This window comes from Heterodontus francisci, chromosome 26 (assembly GCF_036365525.1).
Source record: "Heterodontus francisci isolate sHetFra1 chromosome 26, sHetFra1.hap1, whole genome shotgun sequence".
Taxonomy (NCBI): Eukaryota; Metazoa; Chordata; class Chondrichthyes; order Heterodontiformes; family Heterodontidae; genus Heterodontus; species Heterodontus francisci.
Genome location: NC_090396.1, coordinates 71,406,332 through 71,432,713, shown reverse-complemented (window position 1 = coordinate 71,432,713; position 26,382 = coordinate 71,406,332). Strand labels below are relative to the sequence as shown.

Genomic DNA, 26,382 nt, shown 5'->3' with positions numbered 1-26,382 from the left:
TAATCAGAGGGTTGGACAGGGTGGATAGTGAGAGCCTTTTTCCTCGGATGGTGATGGCAAACACGAGGGGACATAGCTTTAAGTTGAGGGGTGATAGATATAGGACAGATGTCAGAGGTAGTTTCTTTACACAGAGAGTAGTAGGGGCGTGGAACGCCCTGCCTGCAACAGTAGTAGACTCGCCAACTTTAAGGGCATTTAAGTGGTCATTGGATAGACATATGGATGAAAATGGAATAGTGTAGGTCAGATGGTTTCACAGGTCGGCGCAACATCGAGGGCTGAAGGGCCTGTACTGCGCTGTAATGTTCTATGTTCTATTTGCAATATCTTGAAATAATTTAATATAGCAAATGGCCATGTAGAATGATTAGTGAACAGAACAGATGTGCTGCTCGTTCAGTACTAATAGACGACAATTTGCATTTCTCCAGTATTCATTATGCTGGGGCATGGCTCAAAGCAAAACAGTGGAGGGGAAAGTTTAGATAAAGTAAAAACAAGTAGCTTGGGAAGTGAAAGGCACGATAGAAAGTGTTTTGGGAAGTTTTTTTAAAGCAAAGAAGGTGGAGAGAATTGAATAGAGGGCAGAGTGGTTAAATGAGGGGCCATCATTAGTGGTGTGAAGAAGTGAAAAACAGTAAGAAGCTGGGTGTTGGAGGGGGCATGAAGGAATCTGAACATTAGAAATTAGGCCAAAAATTTACATTAGTTCCATAGGGCCGGGGGGGGGGGGGGGGGGGGAGGGGTGTGGAAAAGAGAGAGAGAGAGAGAGAGAGAGAGAGAGAATGAACTCCAGCTCCCCCTCCACTCCCCGTCTCCAACCCTTCCCCCGCCCGCCTCCTACCAGCAGCCGCAAATTCAACTTTTATCCCCTTCTTCAGTTTTAAAAACAGTGACGATGGGCGTGTTTAAGTTTTATTGCTGGATAAGAGATCAATATCAGTGTCTGAGCCAAATGGTGAAGGTGTATCAGGTAACGATAATGGCAAGTCTCTGATGCCCTATAGTTCAGGCAACTGTGCCCCATTGAGCTCAGCCCCATGTGTGAAGGTCTCACTGGGCCAGGCCCAACTCAATCACATCAAACTACATTGAGCAGGGAGTGTTAAGGCAGTAACTTCTGTTTCTTAAAGTAAGAGGTCAACAGTCAAGGTGGTGAGGATAAAGTCCATGATAGGAAAATCATTCATGATCTCTGGATAGAGTGAACCTGATGGACACATCTGAAACAGATTGTCTGGTGATGTATCACATTGCTATTTGTGGGAGCTTGCTGTGTGCAAATCAGTTGCTGCATTCCTACATTATAACAGCGACTACACTTCAAAAGTACTTCATCAACTGTGAAGCTTTTTGGGATGTCTGGGAGGTTGTGAAAGACACTATACAAATACAAATTCTTTATGTTCCTTTCAACTTCAATCTTGGGGTTTTGAATTTTACAAAGTGCTCAAGCTTCACTCGCATGGTTTGGATGTTTTTAGCGGCCCAATTGAAGGTCTGCCTCGTATCTCACTGCCAACCACCCAATAGAACACACAGCGAGACAAGGCATTCAGAAAAGTTTAACCACCAACTAAAATTAGAGATTAGGAAGAGAAATTGTCTTGGATTACTTATGTTGTTTTTAAACAGAGGCAAATCAGTGAAAGCGATTGGAGCCAGACTGTTCCTTCTTCCTTAGAACCACTTCCTATCTTAGAAATACACAGGTTAGAAAAGACAATCACAGTTCATCAGTCTGTCCAAAAGTCTAAACGTTCTCATACATTAATCACTACTCTCTCTTTCAGCCAAGCATCTCTGCAGTTCCCTCTTGAATTTGCTGTCTGAATCCCCGGGCAGTCTGTTTAACATACTGATCACACTCTGTCCAAAGCATTCAGTCTAAATCCTCAGGTCACCTTCGTCTTCGAAGACAGAGTTTGCAGTCTCAATTGTTTTGTCAACACTGAAGCTGTGGTAAACATACTAAATGGGTTGTTAAAAGCAGTAATAATGGGGGCAGTAAAGTACTTACCGAAATGTCAGGGTCTGACCACTGGTGTAAGTGGGTTCCTTGGAGTACAACACACCAGAAGAAGGAGAGTCATTCCTGAGTGCCATGTCTCTACGACTGCTGAGACTAAACCCTTCGCAGCCTGTGATCCACTCTATCAACAAGATTCAGCATTCATCAGTGTGCAGTAATACCTATTTAAATTTCAGTTAGCTCTCTTAGATAAGGATTTACCCTTAGTTACCCAGAAAATAACTCAGCCTTATTCGCGATATTTTTAATATCTAAACAGGACACACAGAATGTTCTCGACTAAGGGTCAAAAGTACAGCATTGCGTATAATACTAAGGCTTACAGACCAGGAAGGTCTCAGATTGAGTACCCTGCCTCAGGGCTCCTGGTCTAGAGAAATTGTGAGTGAGCGTGGAGGAGGGGACAGAGAGAGAAAGAGACAGAAAGAGAGAGAGAGAGAAAAAAAAAGAGAAAATGTGTGAGGGAGGAAGAGAGTGCAAGAGTGGGGGACAGGGAAAGAGACAGATCATGAGCAGATGGGGGTGGGAAAAGAGCACTTATGGAGGGAGGACAGAGAGAGAGCACGTGGGAGGGGGGCAAGAGAGCACAAGAGCGGGGGGGGGGGGGGGGGGGGGGAGACAGAGAGAGAAACATGTGGATGTTGGGGGGGGGGGGGGGGGGAAGAGATGAGAGAGAGAAAGAGACACAGAGAGAGTGTGAGAGAACACATGCACAAGCATGAATGGGGGAAGAGGAGCCAGCAAGTGAGTGTGCAGCAGGGGTAGGGAAAGGAGAGAAAGGAGGGAAGGGGCAGGATCACAGCAACAGGCAGCACCTCCCATGGGGGGCCTGCACTGGACTGGACTTCAGGAATATAACCCTTCAGCTGTCAAACACAGAAATCCCGAGAGCTTTGCCATTAATGGACTAACTGACCGTGTGCAGTCAGAGTGGTGTACCCGCTCTGTGGAATACTCCAAGGGCTCCACTCCATACGTCCCTCTCCCCGAGCACACACACGGAACGTGTAGCCAACATTCGGGTCAATGTGCAAAACTACAAATTCGGTATCAGGTCCAATATAGACATCGTCGAAATGGCAGGCAGTGTTTTTACAGAACTGCAGCCGATACTCCTGCGTCACAAAGTCATCATCCTCCTAACGGCAAAACACAAAACATTTGTTAGCTTCAATCGGCATCATTTACAAAGTCATGGCCCCGTCAGCGAGGAACTGCACTTCCCAGCACGGCAGTGAGCCACAGAGGCCAGGAAGGGCCACCACCACCTTCCTCCATCCAGCAAACCCAGAGTTACATACCAAGTTTGAACCAAATTCAAGTCCCACCCGCCCATCGCTGCTGTACTTACGGACTGACATTGTCCCAAGTTTGCACAGTGGAGTTATGAATAATTCTGTGAATTACGTTAGACTGGAAAATTGAATGCTAGTAACACTTGAGATTCAGTGGGATCTTAAAGCTGCAGAAATCAAAATTGGACTGATTTGAACCTGAAGACAGAAATCAGGGCTGAATTAACTAATACTGCTGACCAGAGGAGTATTTCCATTATTTTCTGTTTATATTTCAGAATTTCCAACATTTGCAGTATTTTCCCTTTTGTAACCAATACAGCTGCTCTGCTCCCTCTGGGGGTTGCATCCAGAGATGCATGGTCAGAATTGTCACAACTAGTTTCCCATGTTAAAACACTTACAAGTATGGAGCCATTCGGCCCATCGTGCTTGTGTTTGCTCTGTGAAAGAGCTATCCAATTAGTCTTTATTTATCTATTTAGAGATACAGCACTGAAACAGGCCCTTCGGCCCACCAAGTCTGTGCCGACCAACAACCACCCATTTATACTAACCCTACAGTAATCCCATATTCCCCTACCACCTACCTACACTAGGGGCAATTTTACAATGGTCAATTTACCTATCAACCTACAAGTCTTTGGCTGTGGGAGGAAACCGGAGCACCCGGCGAAAACCCATGTGGTCACAGGGAGAACTTGCAAACTCCGCACAGGCAGTACCCAGAATCGAACCCGGGTCCCTGGAGCTGTGAGGCTACAGTGCTAACCATTGCGCCACTGTGCTTACTCCGCTGCTCTTTCCTCATAGCCTTGCAAATTGTTTCTTCAAGTATTCATCCAATTCATTTGAAAAAAAGTTACTGAATTTGCTTCCACCACCCTTTCAGGGATTGCATTCTAGATCAGAACAACTCTTCTAAAAAAAAAAAAAAAAATTCTCTTCTCCCCTCTTTTTTTGCCAATTATCTTAAATTTGTGTCCTCTAGTTACTGACCCTCCTACCAGAAGAAACAATTTCTTCTTTTTTTACTCTGAAAACCCCTCATAATTTTGAACACCTCTATTAAATGACTTAAAAATATTTGACTTGGTAAGTGAATGAATAACAAAGTTGTGCATCATTCAGGGGAGCCAAAACAGCACATTCAGAATTTTTGGGAGGGAGCGAGGGAAAAAATAAATTACTTTTTGTGCTCAGAGTGATGGAATATCAGTGAATACTTTTACTACCTCTCGTCATCCGAAGGACAGAGATGTCAGACAGGGCACAACACGCTCTCTACTTTGTACAACATTCCTCAATCCCAGTCTCGAGCGAGCACCAGTGTAACTATTCCAACTTCTTGTGCTTGGCTAGTCCCTGAGGGAGTCAGACAAATCAGAGAGTATTGGGGTGGGGGAATCTTACCTCCTAGAGGAGCTGCAGTGGGACACCTTGGGGAAAAAAATCATCATTCCATTGGTCAGCTGCCTGCCCAGAATGGACATCCACAGGCAGCTCGTTAGCTTTGGGCTTAAGATGATCAGGAAGCCTGGAGCGTGACTGACCAGTGATCAGGTAAACGGGGCAGAGAGAGAGAGGGTAGGTGAAGGGGGCCCACAAAGAGAAGCATTAAACTTACTTAACAGATATCTCCGACTGGGAATCCACCATGTTTCACTGAGGGGACTGTCTGCAGCAGAATCTCTGCTCCCCATCCTGTGAAAATTGCATCGGGGCCCAAATGACGATTGCACAACCCTGAATGACATGTAATCACCAGGCTTCCACCCGTTTCAGATGTGATCCTCAACTGCCCAAGACAGCAGAGGCATTAAAACAGCTACAAGGTGGGGTGGCAACAGCAAGTTCACTGCTGGGATCTTAATGTCCACTCTAATTTAATGGGGGAAACAGGCTCAAGGAGCCGAATGGCATACTCCTGTTCAGATGTAGCAGCTCTTCCCATTGGGTCAGTAGGTTCTAGGTTAGCTCTGAAATCAGTCAGAAGTTATAGCCCCTTTTAATATGAATTAAGCACTCCCCATACAATTTCTGTCTCCATTAACTCTTTCTGGTGAAGGATGTGGGGTTGGGTGGAAGAGGGACAGGTGAAGAGAGATGGGGAAAAAGGAAAAAAAAATGTCTCCATTTGGGGATCCATGTTCAGTTCCATTTTGGATATTTGATCACCTTGCACCATCGGACACGAATCCCTCCAGGCCTTTCGATCAGTTCCTCTATCTGGACAGGAGGACGAGATGCTATTGCTCCATGGCTAAAGATTCGATCCTTGACAAAACTGAGGAAGCTTTCGTCTAATTGAGCTGATAAACATGGCACTTCCACCAGTGAAGGGACTTCTGGCAAACTGGATTAAAAAGGAACCAGAAGGGAAAAAAAAAATGGACATTTCAGTAAACACGTAGCAGGACATCAGATAACAGGAGATGTATGCATATTGGGGCACGTTATTCTCCCTCTGTACAGTATTGGTCTCCTTATTTAAAGAAGGATGTAAATGCGCTGGAAGCAGTTCAGAGCAGGTTTACTAGACTAATACCTAGAATGGGCGGGTTGTCTTATGAGGAAAGGTTGGACAGGATAGGCTTGTATCTGCTGGAGTTTAGAAGAGTAAGAGGCAACTTGATTGAAACATACAAAGATTCTGAGGGGTCTTGACAGGGTGGATGTCGAAAGGATGTTTCCTTTTTTGGGAGGATCTCGAACCAGGGGTCACTGTTTAAAAATAAGGGATTGCCCATTTAAGGCAGATGAGGAGAAATTTTGTCTCTGAGGGTCATGAGTTTTAGGAACTCTTTTCCTCAAAAGGCAGTGGAAGCAGAGTCTTTGAATATTTTTAAGGCAGAGGTAGATAGATTCTTGATCAGCAAGGGAGTGGAAGGTTATTGGGGCTGGCGGGAATGTGGAGTTGAGGTTACAATCAGGTCAGCCATGATCTTCTTGAATGACAGAGCTGGTTTGAGGGGCCGAGTGGCCTACCCCTGCTCCTAATATGCATGCTTGTAAATCCCTGAACCAATCTAATACTTGCATCCCTCTCCCAAGCAGCATCTCTCCACAGAGCACTTGAGAAGCCCTGGCCTTGAATTCAACAATTCTGCACAACATCACAAAATGTTGGGAACAGTAGCATATGAACATACATATTAGGAGTAGGAGTAGGCCACTTGGCCGCTGAAGCCTGCTCCGCCATTCAACAAGATCATGGCTGATCTGATTGTAACCTCAACTCCACATTCCCGCCTACCCCCAATAACCTTTCACCCTCTTGCTGATCAAGAATCTATCTACCTCTGCCTTAAAAATATTCAAAGGAAGATGGTTGTGGCTGTTGGAGGTCAATCATCTCAGTCCCAGGACATCACTACAGGAGTTCCTCAGGCTAGTGGCCTGGGCCCAACCATCTTCAGCTGCTTCATCAATCACCTTCCCTTCATCACAAAGGTCAGAACTGCGGATATTCGCTGATGATTGCACAATGTTCTGCACCATTCGCGACTCTTCAGATACTGAAGCAGTCTGTGTAGAAATGCAATGAGACCAGGACAACACCCAGGTTTGGGCTGATAAGTGGCAAGTAACATTCGTGCCACACAAGTGAAAGGCAATGACCATCTCAAACAAGAAAGAATCTAACCATCTCCCCATGACATTAAATGACATTACCATCGCTGAAACCCCACTATTAATATCCTGGGGATTACCATTGACCAGAAACTGAATTGGACCAACCATATAAACTAAATACTGTGGCTACAAAGCAGGTCAGACACTGGGAATTCTGCAGCGATTAACTCACCGCCTGACTCTGTAATGCCTGTCCACCAGGCACAAATCAGGAGTGTGATGGAATACTCTCCATATGCCTGGATGGGTGCAGCTCCAACAACACTCAAGAAGCTCGAAACCATCCAGGACAAAGCAGCCCACTTGAATGGCACCTTCAACATTCACTCCCTTCACCACCGACGCACAGTGGCAGCAATGTGGACCATATACATGATGCACTGCACAAAACGCACCAAGACTCCTTCGACAGCACTTTCCAAACCCACGACCTCTACCACCTAGAAGGACAAGGGCAGCAGATGCATGGGAGCACCACCATCTGCAAGTTCCTCTCCAAGCCACACACCATCCTGATTTGGAATTATATCGCTGTTCCTTCACTGTCGCTGGGTCAAAAATCATGGAACTCCCTTCCCAACAGTACCGTGGATGTACCTACACCCCAAGGACTATATCAGTTCAAGAAGGCAGCTCACCACCAGCTTCTCAAGGGCAATTAGGGATGGGCAATAAATGCTGGCCTAGCCAGTGACGCCCAAATCCCATGAACGAATAAAAAAAAAAGCCCAGCATCCCATATGCCTTTTTAACCACTTTCTGAGCCTGTCCTGTCACCTTCCACGATTTGTGTACATACACACCCAGGTCACAGAGAGACAGACGGACACAGAAACAGACACCTTTCACAATCTCAGGGCATTCAGAGGTATAACCAATGAAGTACAAACAGCAATGTGATAAGGATAATCTGATGTTTTAGTGGTGTTGGTTGAAGGATAGATATTGACCAGAACACTGGGGAGAACTCGCCTGCTCTTCCTCAAAACAGTCTCATGGGATCTTTCATGTCCACCGGAGAGGGCAGATGAGGCCTCAGTTTAATGTCTCATCCAAAATATGCTACCTCCGACAGTGCAGTGCTCCCTCAGTGCGGCACAAGGAGTGTCAGTGTGGATTATTTGCTCAAATCTCTATACTCTGTGCTCGCCTTTAAAAATGGAGCAAAGGCGAGAAATAATTTGATCAAGAAGAAAAATATTGACCTGTCGAGTTGGATTTGCAGGGCTTTTTTTGCGAAGTTTCCAAGTTTCTCCTCCTCTGCCATCCCACAGAGCACAGCGGCCTCTCCTGTAAAATAGTAAAAAAAAAGGTTTACAAAGTTATGAGCGGCATGGACAGAGTGGATAGTCAGAAGCTTTTCCCCAGGGTGGAAGAGTCAGTTACTAGGGGACATAGGTTTAAGGTGAGAGGGGCAAAGTATAGAGGGGATGTGCGAGGCAAGTTCTTTACACAGAGGGTGGTGAGTGCCTGGAACTTGCTGCCGGGGGAGATGGTGGAAGCAGGTACGATAATGACGTTTAAAAGGCATCTTGACAAATACACGAATAGGATGGGAATAGAGGGATAAGGTCCCCGGAGGTGCAGAAGATTTTAGTTAAGGCAGGCATCAAGATCGGCGCAGGCTTGGAGGGCCGAATGGCCTGTTCCTGTGCTGTACTGTTCTTTGACTCTGTCAGCCAAGCAACCTTTGCAGGGCAATCCCTTTAGTCTAAGATTTCTTTCCAAATGCCATTCCACCCCCACCACAAAACCTCTAATGTTCAAAATGAGAGTTAATGATATAGAATTATAGCAGAGAAACAGGCAATTCATCCCAACTGGTCCAGGCCAGTGTTAATACTTCACACAAGCCTCCTCCCACCCTTCATATCCCCTCCTGAAGTATCATTATCCTGGCTACCCAGCTCTGGGTGAGCTCTTCATTGTTTAGTGCAGTCATTACATACAATTACATAGTATTTACAGCACAGAATAGTTGAATTTATCCATTGAAAGCTTTAAAATACACATTAATTAAACCATTCATTAAAGTTATTACTGGGAGCCCTCTCTAATATTTTTGTCCTAATTTGTGACTCGGTGGCCCTAGTTTGGATTGTCCAGTCTCAGCATGTGCAGTGTACTTATAATTCTTGGATACATCACTACTGTGCAGTCAGCTGTCCACGCAAATGCTTTTCTGCCTTGGCAGCAGTTCTCACATCCTGACACGATCTAAACAAAATTTCAACTGCACTTCTTGCTGATGCCACTAGGTGTCTTTGAGGCAGGCAGCCTCTACTCAGCCGAGAGAGGAGTAAGGGAATGCCAGAAAGAAAAAGAAAAAAAGATAGACTTGGATTTATACAGTGCCATTCACAATCTTAGGATGTCCAAAAGTACTTTAGAGTCAATTTTTGAAGTGTGGTCACTGTTGTAACGTAGGAAATGCACCAGCCAATTTGCACACAGAAAACTCCCGAAAACAGCAATGTGATAATGAGCAGATAATGTTTTTTTTTTTAAAAAACAAATGTAGGTTGAGGAATAAATATTTTCCAGGGCACCAGGGAGAACTCCCTGCTCTTCTTTGAAATAGTGCCATGGAATCTTTTATGTCCACCAGAAAGTGCAGACAGGGCCTCGGTTTAACGCCTCATCCGAAAGACAGCATCTCTGACAGTACTATTCCCCTACAAAAGTGCAGCTCTCCCAGTACTACACTGGGAATGTCAGCCTGGATTATATGCTCAAGTCTCTGGAGTGGGACTTGAACCTTCTGACTCAGAGGCGAAAGTGCTACCCACTAAGCCGATGTTGGTATGGGTGTTTTGGTAGGCAGTCGGGTGCTATCGGTCTTACCTTCTCGGAGTAGCTCGTCCGCCGTGTTCACACCATGCTCGATTAACTTCTGACAGTCGTCAAGGGGCTTGATGCTCTCCTGCTCAACTTTATCCACGTCCTGGAGCAGCAACACTAACCGTTCATCCAGCAGCTTGGTCAGCTTGGCTTTCAACTCATTGAAGTGGTGCTTCAGAATGTCACGCGTCTGTACAGCACTTCCAGTGATCTGGAAAAAAAAAGCAAACTCAATGAAAAGCATGGTGGGATCAGGCTGTACTCCATTCCAGCACAGACTAGCAATACCCTTTCTAATAACGTACTGGAAGAATGGTATTTCCATTATACACTTCCTTGTGATTACTGACTGGACAAAAGACATAAATACACGCAAAGCGTTTTGTGGTTCAGCAATTTTAGTTTCTCTGTAGGCTGTGCAGACATCATCCAATACCAACTTCCACATCGCTCATCTCCATCCCTGCCTTAGCTCATCTGCTGCTAAAACCCCCATCGATGCCTTTGTTACCTCTAGACTCAAGTATTCCAATACTCTGACCATCCTCCCACATGCAACCTTCGTTCAGGCTCTTGTTCAGTATCCAGGGGGTCCTGCTAAAAGATATGGTGTGTGGACAGTAGGTGAAGACAGAACCACGCTGGGTGGTGTTGCCCCTCAATAAATGAATAACCTGTAAATGCCAACGAGGTCCACACCTGCATAATGGTCACTTGGACAAGGGTCTGGAAGGCAGCTGGTGCTTGTCAAACATGGCAGCTGCATGTTGTGAGGGGAAGAGACAGAGAGGGGCTGATGCACCGATCGAACACAACAGTGGAAATACTCCAATTGCTAGCAAAAATTGGCTTCCCTTATCATAACATCTTCTGGGGCAGGAGAATCTCAGGAATTCAACTCTTAATGACATGTACTGCATTCCATCTTCACTGGACCAACACCAGCATATAGTCCCAAACATAAAGGCATGTATTTTAAATAAAAGATCCAATACTTCACAGCAACTTTTTTTTTTGCAGATAGCGTAATGTTGGGCCCCAAAGCTACTCATAGGACTGGCAATCCCACATCTCTAAAAAGAAAAAAAAAGTCATAGAGTTACACAGCACAGAAATAGGCCCTTCGGCCCATCGTGTCTGTGTTGGCCATCAAGCACCTAACTATTCTAATCCCATTTTCCTGCACTTGGCCCGTAGCCTTGTATGCTATAGCATTTAAAATGCTCATCTAAATACTTCTGAAATGTTGTGAGGGTTCCTGCCTCTACCACATCTTCAGGCAATGCGTTCCAGATTGCAACCACCCGCTGGGTGGAAGTTTTTTTTCCTCAAAACCCCTCTAAACCACCTACCCTTTACCTTAAATCTATGCCCCCTGGTTATTGACCCCTCCGCGAAGGGAAACAGTTTCTTCCTATCAATGCCCCTCATAATTTTATATACCTCAATCAAGTCCCCCCTCAGCCTTCTCTGCTATAAGGAAAACAACCCTAGCCTATCCAGTCTCTCTTCATAGCTGAAATGCTCCAGCCCAGGCAACATCCTGGTGAATCTCCTCTGCACCCTCTCCAGTGCAATCACATCCTTCCTATAGTGTGTTGACCAGAATTGTACACAGTACTCCAGCTGTGGCCTAACTAGTGTTTTATACAGCTCCATCATAACCTCCCTGCTTTTGTATTCTATGCCTTGGTTAATCAAGGCAAGTATCCCATATGCCTTCCTAACTACCTTATCTACCTGTGCTGCTGCCTTCAGTGATCTATGGACAAGTACACCAAGGTCCCTCTGTACTTCCAAGGGTCCTACCATCCATTGTATATTCCCTTGCCTTGTTAGTCCTCCCAAAATACATCACCTCACACTTCTCAGGATTAAATTCCATTTGCCACTGCTCCACCCATCTTACCAACCAATCTATATCGTCCTGTAATCTAAGGCTTTCCTCCTCACTATTTACGACACCACCAATTCATGTGTCATCTGCGAACCTATTGATCATACCTCCTATATTCACGTCTAAATCATTAATGTACACTACAAACAGCAAGGGTCCCAGCACCGATTCCTGTGGTACACCACTGGGCACAGCCTTCCACTCGCAAAAACAATCCTTGACCATCACCCTCTGCCTCCTGCCACTATGCCAATTTTGGATCCAATTTGCCAAATTGCCCTGGATCCCATGGGCTCTTACCTTCTTAACCAATCTCCCATGCGGGACCTTATCAAAAGCCTTACTGAAGCCCATGTAGACTACATCAACTGATTAATCCTGATCTATACATCTAATCACCACCTCAAAAAATTCAATCAAGTTAGTTAGACACGATCTCCCTGACAAAGCCATGCTGACTATCCCTGATTAATCCTGTCCCTCATTAGTTTTTCCCAATAGTTTTCCTATCACTGATGTTAGACTCACCAGCCTGTAATTACCTGGTTTATCCCTGCCACCCTTATTGAATAATGGTACCACATTTGCTGTCCTCCAATCCTCTGGTACCTCTCCTGTGGCCAGAGAGGATTTGAAAATTTGTATCAGAGCCCCTGCTATCTCCCCCCTTGCCTCACATAACAGTCTGGGATACATCTCATCTGGGCCTGGGGATTTATCCACTTTTAAGCCTGCTAAAACAGCTAATACTTCCTTCCTTTCAATGCTAATATGTTCAAGTATATCACAATTCCTTTCCCTGATCTCTACACCTACATCGTCCTTCTCCATAGCGAACACAGATGAAAAGTAATAATTTAAAACCTCACCTATGTTCTCCGGCTCCACACACAGATTGCCATTTTGGTCCCTAATGGGCCCTACTCTTTCCCTGATTATCCTCTTGCCCTTAATATACTTATAAAATGCCTTAGGATTTTCCTTTATCTTGTCTGCCAGTGTTTTTTCATGTTCCCTCTTCGCTCTCCTAATTCCTTTTTTAAATTGCATTTTAACTTGCATTTACTTAGCATTTTTCAACAACGTCAGGATGTCCCAAAGCACTTTACAGACAACAAAGTAATTTTGAAGTGTACTCACTGTTTAATGCAAGTTTCTTGATACAGCAGGCTGAGGGGTGACCTAATGGAGATCTTTAAAATTATGAAAGTTTTTGATAGAGTGGATACAGAGAGAATGTTTCCACTTGTAGGGAACAGCATAACCAGAGGCCATCAATATAAGAAAGTCACCAAGAAATCCAATAGGGAATTTAGGATACTTCTTTTGTCAAAGAGTCATAGAGTTATACAGCACAGAAACAGGCTATTCGGCCCATCGTGTCTGTGCCGGCCATCAAGCACTTATCTCTTCTAATCTCATTTTCCAGCACTTGGCCTGTAGCATTGTATGCTATGGCATTTCAAGGGCTCATCTAAATACTTTTTAAATGTTGTGAGGGTTCCTGCCTCTACAACCCGTTCCAAGGGAAGTGAGGGTGGAAATCGCAGAGGCACTGGCCATAATTTTTCAGTCTTCCTTAGACTCGGGGGTGGTGCCAGAGTACCGGAGAATTGCAAACGTTTAAACCCTTGTTCAAAAAAAGGGTTTAAAGATAAGCCCAGCAACTATAGGCTAGTCAGTTTAACTTTGGTGGTGGGGAAACGTCTAAAAAAAAATAATTCAAGACAAAATTAATAGTCACATGGACAAATGCAAGTTAATTAAAGAAAGCCAGCATGCATTTCTTAAAGGAAAATCATGCTCAACTAACTTGGAGTTTTTTGAGGAGGCAATTGACAGGGTTAATGAGGGCAATGCTGTTGATATGGTGTACATGGACTTTCAAAAGGCAGTTGATACAGTGCCACACAACAGACTTGTGAGCAATAAAAGGGATGGTAGCAACATGGATACGAAATTGGCCGAGTGACAGGAAACAAAGAGTAGTGGTTAATGGATGTTTTTTGGGCTGGAGGAAGGTATGTAGTGGAGTTACCCAGGGATCAGTATTGGGAACCTTGCTTTTCCTGATATATATTAATGACCTAGACCTTGGTATACAGGGCACAATTTCAAAGTTTGCAGATGATACGAAACTTGGAAGCATTGTGAACTGTCAGGAGGATAGTGTAGAACTTCAAAAGGACACAGACAAGTTGGTGGAATGGGCAGACAGGTGGTAGATGAAGTTCAATGCAGAGAAATATGAAGTGATACATTTTGGTAGGAAGAACATGGAGAAACAATATAAAATAAAGGGTATAATTCTAAAGTGTGTGCAGGAGCAGAGAGGCCTGGGTGCACATTTGCACGTTACTGAAGGTGGCAGGACAGGTTGAGAGAGCGGTTAATAAAGCATACAGTATCCTGGGCTTTATTAATAGGGGCATAGAGTACAAGAACAAGGAAGTTATGTTGAACTCGCATGAGACACTAGTTCGGCCTCAGCTGGAGTACTGCATCCAGTTCTGGGTGCCGCACCTTAGGAAAGACATGAAGGTATTGACGAGAATACAGAAAAGATTCTCAAGAATGGTTCCAGGGATGAGGAACTTCAGTTATGAAGATAGATTGTAGAAGTCAGGACTGTTTTCCTTGAAGAGAAGGCTGAGAAGTGATTTGATAGAGGTATTCAAAATCATGAGGGGTCTGGACAGAGTCGATAGAGAGAAACTGTTCCCACTCGCGAAAGTAGAGGGCACAGATTTAAAGTAATTGGTAAGAGAAGCAAAAGAGAAATGAGGAAAAACATTTTCACGCAAAGAGTGGTTAAGGTCTGGAATGCACAGCCTGAGAGTGTGGTGGAGGCAGTTTCAACTGAAGCATTCTAAAGGGAATTAGACTGTTACATGAAAAGGAAGAATGTGCAGGGTTACGGGAAGAAGGCGGGGAAATGAAACTGAGTGAACTGCTCTTTCGGAGAGCTGGTGCGGACACGATGGGCTGAATGGCCTCCTTCTGCACTGTAACGATTCTGTGATAAACACTAGCATGGACTGGCTGGGCTGAATGGCCTATTTCTGTATCATATATTCTATGAAATATAGCTGCCAATTTGCACACAGGAAGCTCCACTTGAAAAATTCAGGTGAAATCTGGACCTTGTTCAGATCTATGATCGGTGCTCCATTAGCTGATCACAGCCAGGGCTCTACAATTGGCTTCAGCACCCTTGGGCTGCTGGGCCTTGGGGTGAAACTCTTTCAAATCACTGTCTAGTGACCTTCTCCTGTAAAGTGTCCAAATTTGGATGTTGAGCAAGGATAGGAGCAGGCAGAGCTGCAATTCTGCTATTAGTCAAACACTCAACAACTACAACTTGCATTTATATAGTGCTTTTAACATAATAAAGTGTCCCAATGTACTTCATAGGAGCATTATTGTCAGGCAAACCCCTCACCTGCCAAGACTGAGGCACACATTATTTCACCACAAACAAAAACTTAAAATTGCAAGCCCTGACTGGAAGGACATTTACATAGTAGCAGACAATGTTGAAACAATGGGGATCCAGTAGTTGCTTCCCCAATACACAGAAGTGGTCAGACTAGTTTTAGTCACATGACTAACTGTTGCAGTTTTGAACTGAGACAAAGCCATGTGCTCATGAAGTAAAGATCTCTCAAGGAACTGAAGCAAGAAGACCTCTCTCCTGTCTGCTTCCATCTCCTTCCCACGGAACTGAATCTTGCGAAAACACGTGAAACTCAGAGACAAAAGTTTCCTACGTGAACAAGGTTTTAAGATGACTACTGGGCCCCAACGAAAAGCAAAACCATATCTTCAAATCAAGGACTACGGCGAGCTCGAGAAACCGTAATATGATATTGCCTCAAACGGTTCTCCTTATCTTTTCTTCTGCTCTTTTCTGTCCCTCGTGTGCATGCTAGCATGGGCGCGTTGTATATCCGTAAGTGTTAACCATATTAGAGTTTAAGTTTTAATAAATTTCATCTTTCTTCTTTAAACCAAATAAAGCCTGTTTGTGCTCATTTCTTTGCCTTATAATTGGAAAGTTGTGAACAAGGATTCACAAAGGGGGAGCTCAAAACACAGTGTTTAAAATTAAACCGTTACAATAAGACCAGGTGAAGGTAGTAACAGACCCCTAGACACATTTTGCACCTGGTTGTAACAAAATTCAAAACAAAATTTGACACCAAGCTACTTAGAAATATTAGAACAGATGATCAAAGGGGCGAAGAAAATCAGGAATGTGCAAGATGTCAGAATTGGAGGAAGGCAGATATCTCAAAAGGATTGTTGGAGGTTACAGAGCTACGGAGGGGCAAGGTCATGGAGGGATTTGAACACGAGTTTGTGGCGTTGTTGGACCAGAAACCAATACAGATCAGTGAAAGACTCTTGGATGAGTTTTGAAAGGACTGCCAGAATCCATGAAACTGTACCTCAGCATGACTCGGATTCCACGAGAAGAGGGTTCGGAGAGACAACAAAAGGATTGGAGGTGTGAGCAATCAGATTTAGAACAGTTCCCCAAATTCCCTAGTTTTCCTGGCAAAACACAAATTTAGTGACTTCTGCTTATTGTCACCAGTTTGCTGCACCCACTCAACAAGTGCTTTCAATAATGCGTCTGTTTTTCAAATTTCAACACGTTTTTGATAGGATGTGATGCAATGAGCCGCAAAAGCCTTTTGCGTCTTTATCTCGACTGCCAATTTCTGCTGTAGACAGTTACAGAAAAAACAGGAAGTAGTTCAGTTTAACAGAAGCTTGCATTTCCTTTTTAGGTGAATTCCACTATCTGTCGTTGGTGTTACTCTTACGTGGACTTTGAATGTAAAGCTTTTACCCTGAGCTGCCATTCGTATATAAAAACATTTGGGTGCATTTGCCTTGCCTGGGATTTAAACACCTTTGTTTCTGTTGAAACAATTACCCTCTCCCCATCAACTTAATTCTATCTGGAAAAATTATTCAAAAAAAATGGCTGAATAAAATAGAAACAGAAAATATTTCAATTGTGCACACATCAGTCTGGATCTGACAGCGTGCAAGAGATGGTTTAATATTTTTTAAGGGAAACTCCATCAGTAGTAACACATTTAGGCTGCTGTAGTTCTTTTACAGGCTTCAACCAATGCAATGAAACAGCCCTCCCCTTTTTATTTTGCAAATGGGTCTACTTCAACCTAACCATGCATTCAGTAGCCTAAATGTTTATAGTAATTGACTAGGAACCCAGTGGTTCTGAGTGCAATACCCACTTGGGGAACTTAATTCATTCCAGCTGGTGATTCGGAGGCTGGCACCAGTTAAAAACTAAACTGGTTCACGAATGTCATTCAGGGAGGGGAATCTACCTCCTCTATCTGTTCTGGCCTCCATGTAACTCCAGTCCCACAACACATGGTTGAGACCAAATGTCCTCAAGGGAGCCAGGGATGGGCAATAAATGCAGCCTTGCCAGCGTCACCCATTCTGTGAGAGAGGAAAAGGAGTTGAACCTTCCCCATCAATGTTGGGACCCAAGCTGAGAAAACCTTCTGCCCACTGATCCAGCTCAATTCCACTTGCTGCTCTGTGCTGAAGTGGAGCAGTGAGACAGCTAAACAGAGATTACTGCATGCCATTTGTGCTTTCAGACAGACAGAATTATTTACAGTAAGCTCCTATAAATAACTAGAGGTCAAACCAACTTCACAAATATGCTCCCAAAGTGCTTGACACTTCCTTTCATTTTCAAAAGCCAGCATTTACACAGTAAGACAAACACACATTGCACAAATCAGACATTACAGGAGTTCTTAAAATCAAAAAGCTTAATGTTTATTCTGTTGTGTCAGGTTATAGCTGCAGACCACAATGACACCCAAATATCAGTGACTGTACACTTAACCTGCAAGTTTCCACCTTACATGCAATAACGTTTTCACGTCTGGGACCCAGTTCAGGCACAGCACAGAATTATGGGATGGAAACCTCTAATTGCTAGCAGCAAGGATCCACTGCAAAAAAAAAAAGAGTTTAGGAGTCTCAATCCAGTTCATTCTGGACATGGGGCGTGGGTGGTCACAGCACAAAACACCCTTGTCTTAATCAGGATGGCTAGTGAGAGAAATGGTGCAATAGGGGCTAAGGCATATAGTTGAGGCAATGTGGAGTGAGCTTGGCATCTAGTGGATTGTGCTGTAACTCCCCTGGGCACCAGATACTAACACCAAGCACCTGAAATAGAAAGCGCTCCCCCCCCCCACCCCAGTACTTCAAAACTCAGAAAATACATTCTGTTCCGCTCATCCTGTAACTAAGAGCATGATATGCAGCCCGTTCCCAGGTCTCTAACCTCCTCCAGCCCTATAACTCTTCTCCAATTTTGGCCTCTTGCACATCCCCAATTTTTATTGCCCCACCACTAGCAGCCGTAACTTCAGCTGCTTAGACCTGAAGCTCTCCATCTTTCTTTCAAGTCATTCCTTAAAACCTACCTCTTTGACCAACCTTCTGGTCATCAGTCCTAATATCTCTTTATGGGTCTTGGGGTGTCATATGTTGTATTCTAACATTCATAGAGTTATACAGTACAGAAACAGGCCCTTCGGCCCATCATGTCTGTGCTGGCCATCAAGCACCTATCTATTCTAATCCCATTTTCCAGCAGTTGGCCCATAGCCTTGTATGCAAAGACATTTCAAGTGCTCATCTAAACACTTCTTAAATGTTGAGGGTTTCTGCCTCTACCACCCCTTCAGGCAGTGTGTTACAGATTCCAACCACTCTCTGGGTGAAAAACATTTTCCTCAAATCCCCTCTAAACCTCCTGCCCCTTAATTCAAATCTATATCCCCTGGTTATTGACACCTCCGTTAAGGGAAAAAGTTTCTTCCTATTTACCCTATCTACGCCCCTCATAATTTTGTATACCTCAATGGGGTCCCCCCCTCAGCCTTCTCTGCTATAAGGAAAACAACCCTAGCCTATCCAGTCTCTCTTCATAGCTGAAATGCTCCAGCCCAGGCAACATCCTGGTGATTCTCCTCTGCACCCTCTCCAGTGCAATCACATCCTTCCTATGGTGTGTCGACCAGAACTGTACACAGTACTCAGCTGTGGCCTAACTAGCGTTTAATACAGCTCCATCATAACCTCCCTGCTCTTATATTCTATGCCTTGGCTAATAAAGGCAAGTATTCCATATGCCTTCCTAACTACCTTATCTACCTGTGCTGCTGCCTTCAGTGATCTATGGACAAGTACACCAAGGTCCCTCTGTACTTCAAAGGGTCCTACCATCCATTGTATATTCCCTTGCCGTGTTAGTCCTCCCAAAATGCATCACCTCACACTTCTCAGGATTAAATTCCATTTGCCACTGCTCTGTCCATCTATATCATCCTGTAATCTAAGGCTTTCCTCCTCACTATTTACGACACCACCAATTTTCATGTCATCTGCAAACTTACTGATCATACCTTCTATATTCACGTCTAAATCATTAACGTACACCACGAACAGCAAAAGTCCCCAGCACTGATCCCTGCGGTACACCACTGGTCACAGGCTTTCAATCACAAATACAACCCTTGACCATCACCCTTTGCCTCCTACCACCAAGCCAATTTTGGATCCAATTTGTCAAATTGCCCTGTATTCCATGGGCTCTTACCTTCTTAACCAATCTCCCACGTGGGACCTTATCAAATGCCTTAATGAAGTCCATGTAGACTACATCAACTGCTTTATCCTCATCTACACATCTAGTCACCTCCTCAAAAAATTCAATCAAGTTTGTTAGGCATGCTCTCTCCCTGACAAAGCCATGCTGACTATCCTTGAGTAATCCCTGTCTCTCCAAGTGGAGATTAATCCTGTCCCTCAAAAGTTTTTCCATAGTTTCCCTACCACTGATGTTAGACTCACTGGCCTGTAATTACCTGCTTTATCCCTGCTACCCTTCTTGAATAATGGTACCACATTCACTGTCCTCCAGTCCTCTGGCACCTCTCCTGTGGCCAGAGGAGGATTTGAAAATTTGTATCAGAGCCCCTGATATCTCCTCCCTTGCCTCACGTAACGGCACAGTGACGCAGTGGGTAGCACCGCAGCCTCACAGCTCCAGGGACCCGGGTTCGATTCTGGGTACTGCCTGTGCGGAGTTTGCAAGTTCTCCCTGTGTCTGCGTGGGTTTTTGCCGGGTGCTCCGGTTTCCTCCCACATCCAAAGACTTGCAGGTGATAGGTAAATTGGCCGTTATAAAATTGCCCCTAGTGTAGGGAGGTGATAGGGAATATGGGATTACTGTAGGGTTAGTATAAATGGGTGGTTGTTGGTCGGCACAGACTCGGTGGACCGAAGGGCCTGTTTCAGTGATGTATCTCTAAAAAAAAATAACAGTCTGGGACACATCTCATCTGGGCTTGGGGATTTATCCACTTTGAAGCCCGGTAAAACGTTAGTACCTCCTTCCTTTCAATGCTAATTTGTTCGAGTATGTCACAATCCCCCTCCCTGATCTCTACACCTACATCGTCCTTCTCCATAGCGAACACAGATGAAAAGAAATGAGTAAAACCTCACCCATGTCCTCCGGCTGTACAGACAAATTGCCACTTTGTTCCCTAATGGGCCCTACTCTTTCCCTGGTTATCCTCTTGCCCTTAATATATTTATAAAATGGCTTGGGATTTTCCTTTATCTTGCCCACCAGTGTTTTTCATGCCCCCTCTTCGCTCTCCTAATTACTTTTTTTTTTTAAGTACCCCCCTACACTTTCTATACTTCTCTAGGGCCTCCGCTATTTTTAAGCCTTCTGAATCTGCCATAAGCCTCCTTTTTTTCCCTTATCCAATCCTCTATATCCTTTGACATCCAGGGTTCTCTGGACTTGTTGGTCCTACCCTTCACCTTTACAAGAACATGTTGGCCCTGAACTCTATTTCCTTTTTGAATGACTCCTGCTGGTCCGATGTAGACTTTCCTACAAGTAACTGCTCCCAGTCCACTTTGGCCAGATCCTGTTTTATCACATTGAAATCGGCCTTCCCCTAATACAGTACCATTATTTCCAGTACATCTTTGCCCTTTTTAACAACTACCTTAAATCAGAGTTATGGTCACTATCCCCGAAAAGTTCCCCACACTTCCACCACTTGTCCGGCTTCATTCCTTAAGATTAGGTCCAATAATGCCCCTTCTCTTGTAGGACTTTCTACGTGCTGGTTCAAAAAGCTCTCCTGCATGCACTTTAAGAATTCAGCCCCCTTTAAGCCTTTTGCACTAAGACTATCCCACTTAATATTGGAGAAGTTGAAATCCCCTATTATTTTTACACCTCTGAGATTTTCCTACATATCTGCTCCTCTATCTCTCCCTGACTATTTGGAGGCCTGTACTACACTCACAGCCAAGTGATTGCCCCCTTTTTACCCATATGGCCTAATTTGAGGAACCTTCTAAGATATCATCCCTCCTCACTGCAGTAATTGACTCCTTGATCAACAGTGCAATGCCACCTCCTCTTTTACACACTGCACACCTGCCCCCATCACGCCTGAAGATACAAATCCCGGAATATTGAGCTGCCAGTCCCGCCCTTCCCTCAACCATGTCTCTGTGATTGCAATAATATCATATTCCCATGTGTTAATCAATGCCTTCAATTCCTCTGCCTTACGTGTAAGACTTCTTGCGCTAAAATAGATGCAATCCAGCCTTGCATTATTCACTTGTGCCTTAACAGGTCTATATTTGCTCTGCCTTCCAGACTGACTTAATATCTCTTCTATATTTGGCTGTGCATCACCCCCTACTGTACCTCCACTCTATCCCATCCCCTTGCCAAATTAGTTTAACCACCCCCCGCCCCCCAAACAGAGTTAGCAAACCTCCCATTCTGGTTCAGGTGCAACCCATCAGCTTGTACAGGTCCCACCTTCACCAGAAACAGATCCAGTGATCCAGGAAACTAAAGCCCTCCCTCCTGCACCATGTCTTCAGCCACGCATTCACCTGCTGTATCCTCCTATTCCTATGCTCACTAGCACATGGCATTGGGAGTAATCCAGAGATTACAACCTTTGAGGTCCTGCTTTTTAATCTGCTACCTAGCTCCCTAAATTCTTGTTGCAGGACCTCATCCCTCTTTCTACCTATGTCATTGGCACCACAACCTCTGCCTGTTCATCCTCCCACTTCAGAACGTCCTGCAGCCGCTCCGTGACATCCTTGACCCGAGCACCAGGGAGGCAACATACCATCCTGGAGTCACATTTGCGGCCACAAAAACGCCTATCTGTACCCCTTACAACAGAATCTCCTATCACTATAGCTCTCCCACTCTTTTTCCTTCCCTCCTGTGCAGCTGAGCCACCTGTGGTGCCAGACTTAGCTTCTCAGGCGAATGCAGCAAGAGCCATCTCCCCAACAGTATTTAAAGCAGAATATCTGTTAGAGAGGGAGATGGACCCAGGGAACTCCTGCACTACCTGCCTACTTCTTGTACTCTGCCTGGCGGTCATCCATTCCCTTTCTGCTTGAGCAGTCTTTACTTGTGGTGTGACCAACTCCCTGCACGTGCTATTCACGATGATAGCTTCGAGGATGCTCCACAGTGTCCCCAGCCGCCACTTCAGATCCGAAATGTGGATTTAGACTGCTGCTGGAGACACTTCCTGCACACGTGTTCGCCCTGGACACTGAAAGTGTCCCTGACTTCCCACGTTGCACAGGAGGAGCACTCCAGGTTGCTGAGCTGCCCTGCCATGACTTACCCTCAACTTACTCCCTTAAATTATTCAAAAAGTTGAGATTATTTACACAAGGGACCCAGATTCCCTAAAAGCCACTACTTACTATTTAAAAGAAAATTGTAATCATTTCTAGTAATTAATAAATTACATTAATAAAAAAAAACACTTTAGTAGTATTAACCTCAACGCTTATAAGGTAGGTTTTGAGGTTTTTTTAAAAAAAAGAACCTTCGCTCCTTTGATTTTTTTCAAACTATTTACAGGCACTAACAACTGTTACTTACTCAACCAAACAGCTTACAGATTTCCCATGATGTCACTGTAAGTCTTTTTTTCCCTCTTTTGAACCTCAGCCTGCCGACTGCCGCTGCTCTGCGTAGTGCTTCAGGTAAGTAAGGGCCCCGCTCTCGCCTTATACAGGTCCCGCTCCGGATCCGCCTCCTGCCAGGTCTGACTGTCGCCGCTGTGGTCTTCAGGTAGGTAAGGGCCTCAAGCCCCACTTTCTCTTTATTCAGGTCCCGCTCTGGGTCCGCCTCCTCCCGGGTCTGCCTGTCGCCACTCCAGTCTTCACGTAGGTCATATGAAGCACCTTGGGACATTTTTACTATGTTAAAGGCACTACATAAATGCAAGTTGTTGTTGTCATCATTATCTCCTCCAGTAACAGGCGAGTAAAATGCTTCCAATTTCCTCTTCCTCCCTGTTCCGATATTGGGCTAAGCAAAAAATACTTCTGCTCTGCACGTCACTTACGACCAACCTTCCCTCTCATTTTTCTTGGAGTGTGCCTGGTCCCTTTAAATATTTTTGCATGGCCTTGCATATGCAGTAACTTTTAGGGATTGACTTGTGCAGACCCTGCATGGGTACTTTCAGGTTGCTGCGTGGCCGTGTATCCTAAATAGAACATTGCTTCCGACTGGACTGTCTGCAGAAATGCTTAGCTGATATTTCGGCAGAAAAAAGGGAAGGGATGCATTCAACCTGGATCAAAATCCACGCACTCCCTATCTAACAGCACTGTAGGAGGACCTTTACCACACAGACAGCAGCAATTCCAGAAGGCCCACCACCACCGTCTCAAGGGGCAATTTAGGATGGTAATAACTGCTTGCCTTGCCAGTGATAACCATACTTATATATTTTTTTTAAATTAACCCTGTGCTAGGAAGTGATTCATAGATCAACTGGAAAGGGCTCAGAATGGGCTAAATCTCAGTGTCTAAGGCACCATCCCTGTGGGATGAATCTGCTCATCAAAGTCCCAGCCTGCTTGTTCTCTACTTGCAGACTAATTTCCTTGGCTGTAGTCTTCAACTTTGAACTGCCTGAAGCTGGCAGATTGAAAAACACTCCTCCCTCATTGGCAAATATGAACCAAATGAGATTCCTCCCCACTTCTGGAAAAAAAAGGAGTTACCTCAGGACCTGGAAAGTTCCAAACACTGCCATCAGCAGGACACCAGCATCAGACAGCTGATGGTGGTGGAAATCAGGGAGAAGGAAAACATTTTTCTGGGATACACTACCCTTCCAGGGTAATTTGAGGTAGACTGGGCACTTTTCAGGGCAGAAAATGATGGCCTTAGGCCCGTTCATAAGTTTGTATGATATGCAGTGAGAAATGATGTAATCAGGGTAGCCATGTAGGATGCCTTTGATTAGCCCTATTTCAGCATCAAACTTGCATGGTGAGCAAATGGCTCAGGCACTATTTACAAGGTTGCCGATACAGTTCCACATGCTATAAGATTGGCTTTAAGAATCCCAACACGTATACTGACTAGTGAAGGTAGGTTTGCGGTAGACCGTGATAGAGAACCCCTTAGCAGTTTTCTCAACTAGTATGTCAAGGAAAAGGAGATCATTTGACTGCTCCATTTCATAGGTGAATTTGAGCGCAGGATGGAGCCCATTAAGATATGCAAGGAAATTATTGCATGCAGCTTGGGATTCAAATATAGCAAACGTATCATCCATATATCGGAAATATGCAAGAAGTAGGTGGTTAGGGGTCATTCCTCGAAGACACATTTCTCATGGAACCTAACAAAGATGTTTGCAAGAGCTGGGCCTAGAGGGGAATCCCAAGACAACATCATCTATTTGGGCATACATGGTGTCATTAAAACTGAATTCAACTGCGCAAGTTGCAGAGTTCATAAATGAATATCTGGCAGCGTTGAGAGGCCTCAAGACCAACCCAGACATACACATCAGTAAACCTGACAAAAGGACGGGATTAGTCATCCTTAACAAGTGTGACTATATCAACAAAATGGACACCATTCTTAAGGATGGGTCCAAAGTCGTATCCATTGGGCCTGCTGCTCAACATGACCGGACAGCACTGCTCAAAAGTAAGCTTAAAAAAAAAGCTCGCTGGACTTGTGTAAGAGCAATGTGTAGCTGGGTGATCTATATGAAAGGGTTCGTCCTCAAGGCTCGCTGCGTTTGCATATGTATGGGCTGCCAGTGACACATAAAAGTGATGTCCCTCTACGTCCTATCTTATCTACGACCAGTTCTGCACAACATGAATTGGCCAAATGGTTGGACGAAATGTTACAACCAGCTTGAGTAAGTTCTCCACATACATGGTGAAGGATTCCTTCACATTTGCAAAGACCATACAGGGCTTGCATATTGATAGCAATGATGTGTCCATGTGCTCATTTGACACGGCTAGCCTATTCACCAATGTACCACTTAAGGAAGCCATAGATATTTGTGCTGCAGCACTATATCATGGTGATCTAGACCCACCACTATTGCATGAATCAGTATTCACAGAACTTATGAACTCGGCAACTCGCACAGTTGAGTTCAGTTTTAACGACACTATGTATGCCCAAATAGATGCTGTTGCCATGGGATCCCCTCTTGGCCCAGCTCTCACAAATGTCTTAGTTGGGTTCCATGAGAAACGTGCCTTCAAGGGAATGACACCTAACCTCCTACCTCTTGCAAATCTCTGATATGTAGATGATACGTTTGCTATATTTGAATCCGCAGCTGCATGCAATAATTTCCTTACACGTCTTAATGGGCTCCATCCTGCTCTCAAATTCGCCTTTGAAATGAAGCAGACAAACGAGCTCCTTTTCCTTGACATACTAGTTGAGAAATCTGCAAAGGGGTTCTCTACCATGGTCTACTGCAAACCTACTATCACTGGTTAATACACTCGTTGGGATTCTTACAGTTCCACGCACTATAAGATTGGCCTTGTCAGCAATCTCGTAAATAGGACCAGAGCCATTTGCTCGCCATGCAAGCTTGATGCTGAAATAGGGTGAATCAAAGGCATCCTGGGAGACAATGGCTACCCAAATCACATCATTTCTCACTTTCGGAGAACATAACGGAGGGGCGGAGAGGATTGCAGAGGCAGCTGCAGACAGCGGAGCACGTTTCTGTGCAAAACATTACACTGCTATTTAGTATCACTGGGCTATGCACATAATCAGGGCAGGCCAGGAAGTTCAGACAGACAGCTGAAGCAGGGGACGTGAAGAGCAGATGGCAGCCAATCCGTGAGGGCGCGAGTGTGAGGGTGCGAGTGCGCGGGCGCGAGGGAGAGAGAGAGAGAGAGAGAGAGAGACTTTGAATTCTGTAATGTGCCAGTGTTCAATCCTCTTACAATTCTCCCCGACTCAAAGACATTTTCAACTATACGCAACACACTCACCAGTTGTGACACATGTATATAGAATGGTTCCAAAAGATTGGACACCCCCTCTCTTGCCTTTTTCCTCCCAGAATTAAACGACCATTCTGACTCACATTAAGGGCGTGAACAGCTGAGCCATTCTGATCTGGAAAGTCTCAAGCTGAATCCCTGGCCTGCACTGAATTAGCTGATCTCAGCCAGGGAGATTGTTACAATTGAACTTAACGACCTTGATGTGGAGTGGGGACAAT

The 26,382-nt window shown here is 44.7% G+C and overlaps 1 protein-coding gene across 2 annotated transcripts in view; it reads right to left on the bottom strand.

Annotated features, from left to right (window-relative positions):
* crlf3 (cytokine receptor-like factor 3) overlaps positions 1 to 26,382 on the bottom strand; it is a 72,245-nt gene that overhangs the window by 12,201 nt on the left and 33,662 nt on the right. For both annotated transcript variants that reach the window (XM_068058556.1, XM_068058557.1), the window contains exons 3-7: positions 9,811 to 10,018; positions 8,172 to 8,256; positions 5,509 to 5,686; positions 2,952 to 3,174; positions 2,024 to 2,156 (exon numbers count right to left, since the gene is read on the bottom strand). In XM_068058556.1, coding sequence (XP_067914657.1) covers positions 2,024 to 2,156; positions 2,952 to 3,174; positions 5,509 to 5,686; positions 8,172 to 8,256; positions 9,811 to 10,018 — 827 coding nt within the window. The remainder of the gene's footprint in view (positions 1 to 2,023; positions 2,157 to 2,951; positions 3,175 to 5,508; positions 5,687 to 8,171; positions 8,257 to 9,810; positions 10,019 to 26,382) is intronic.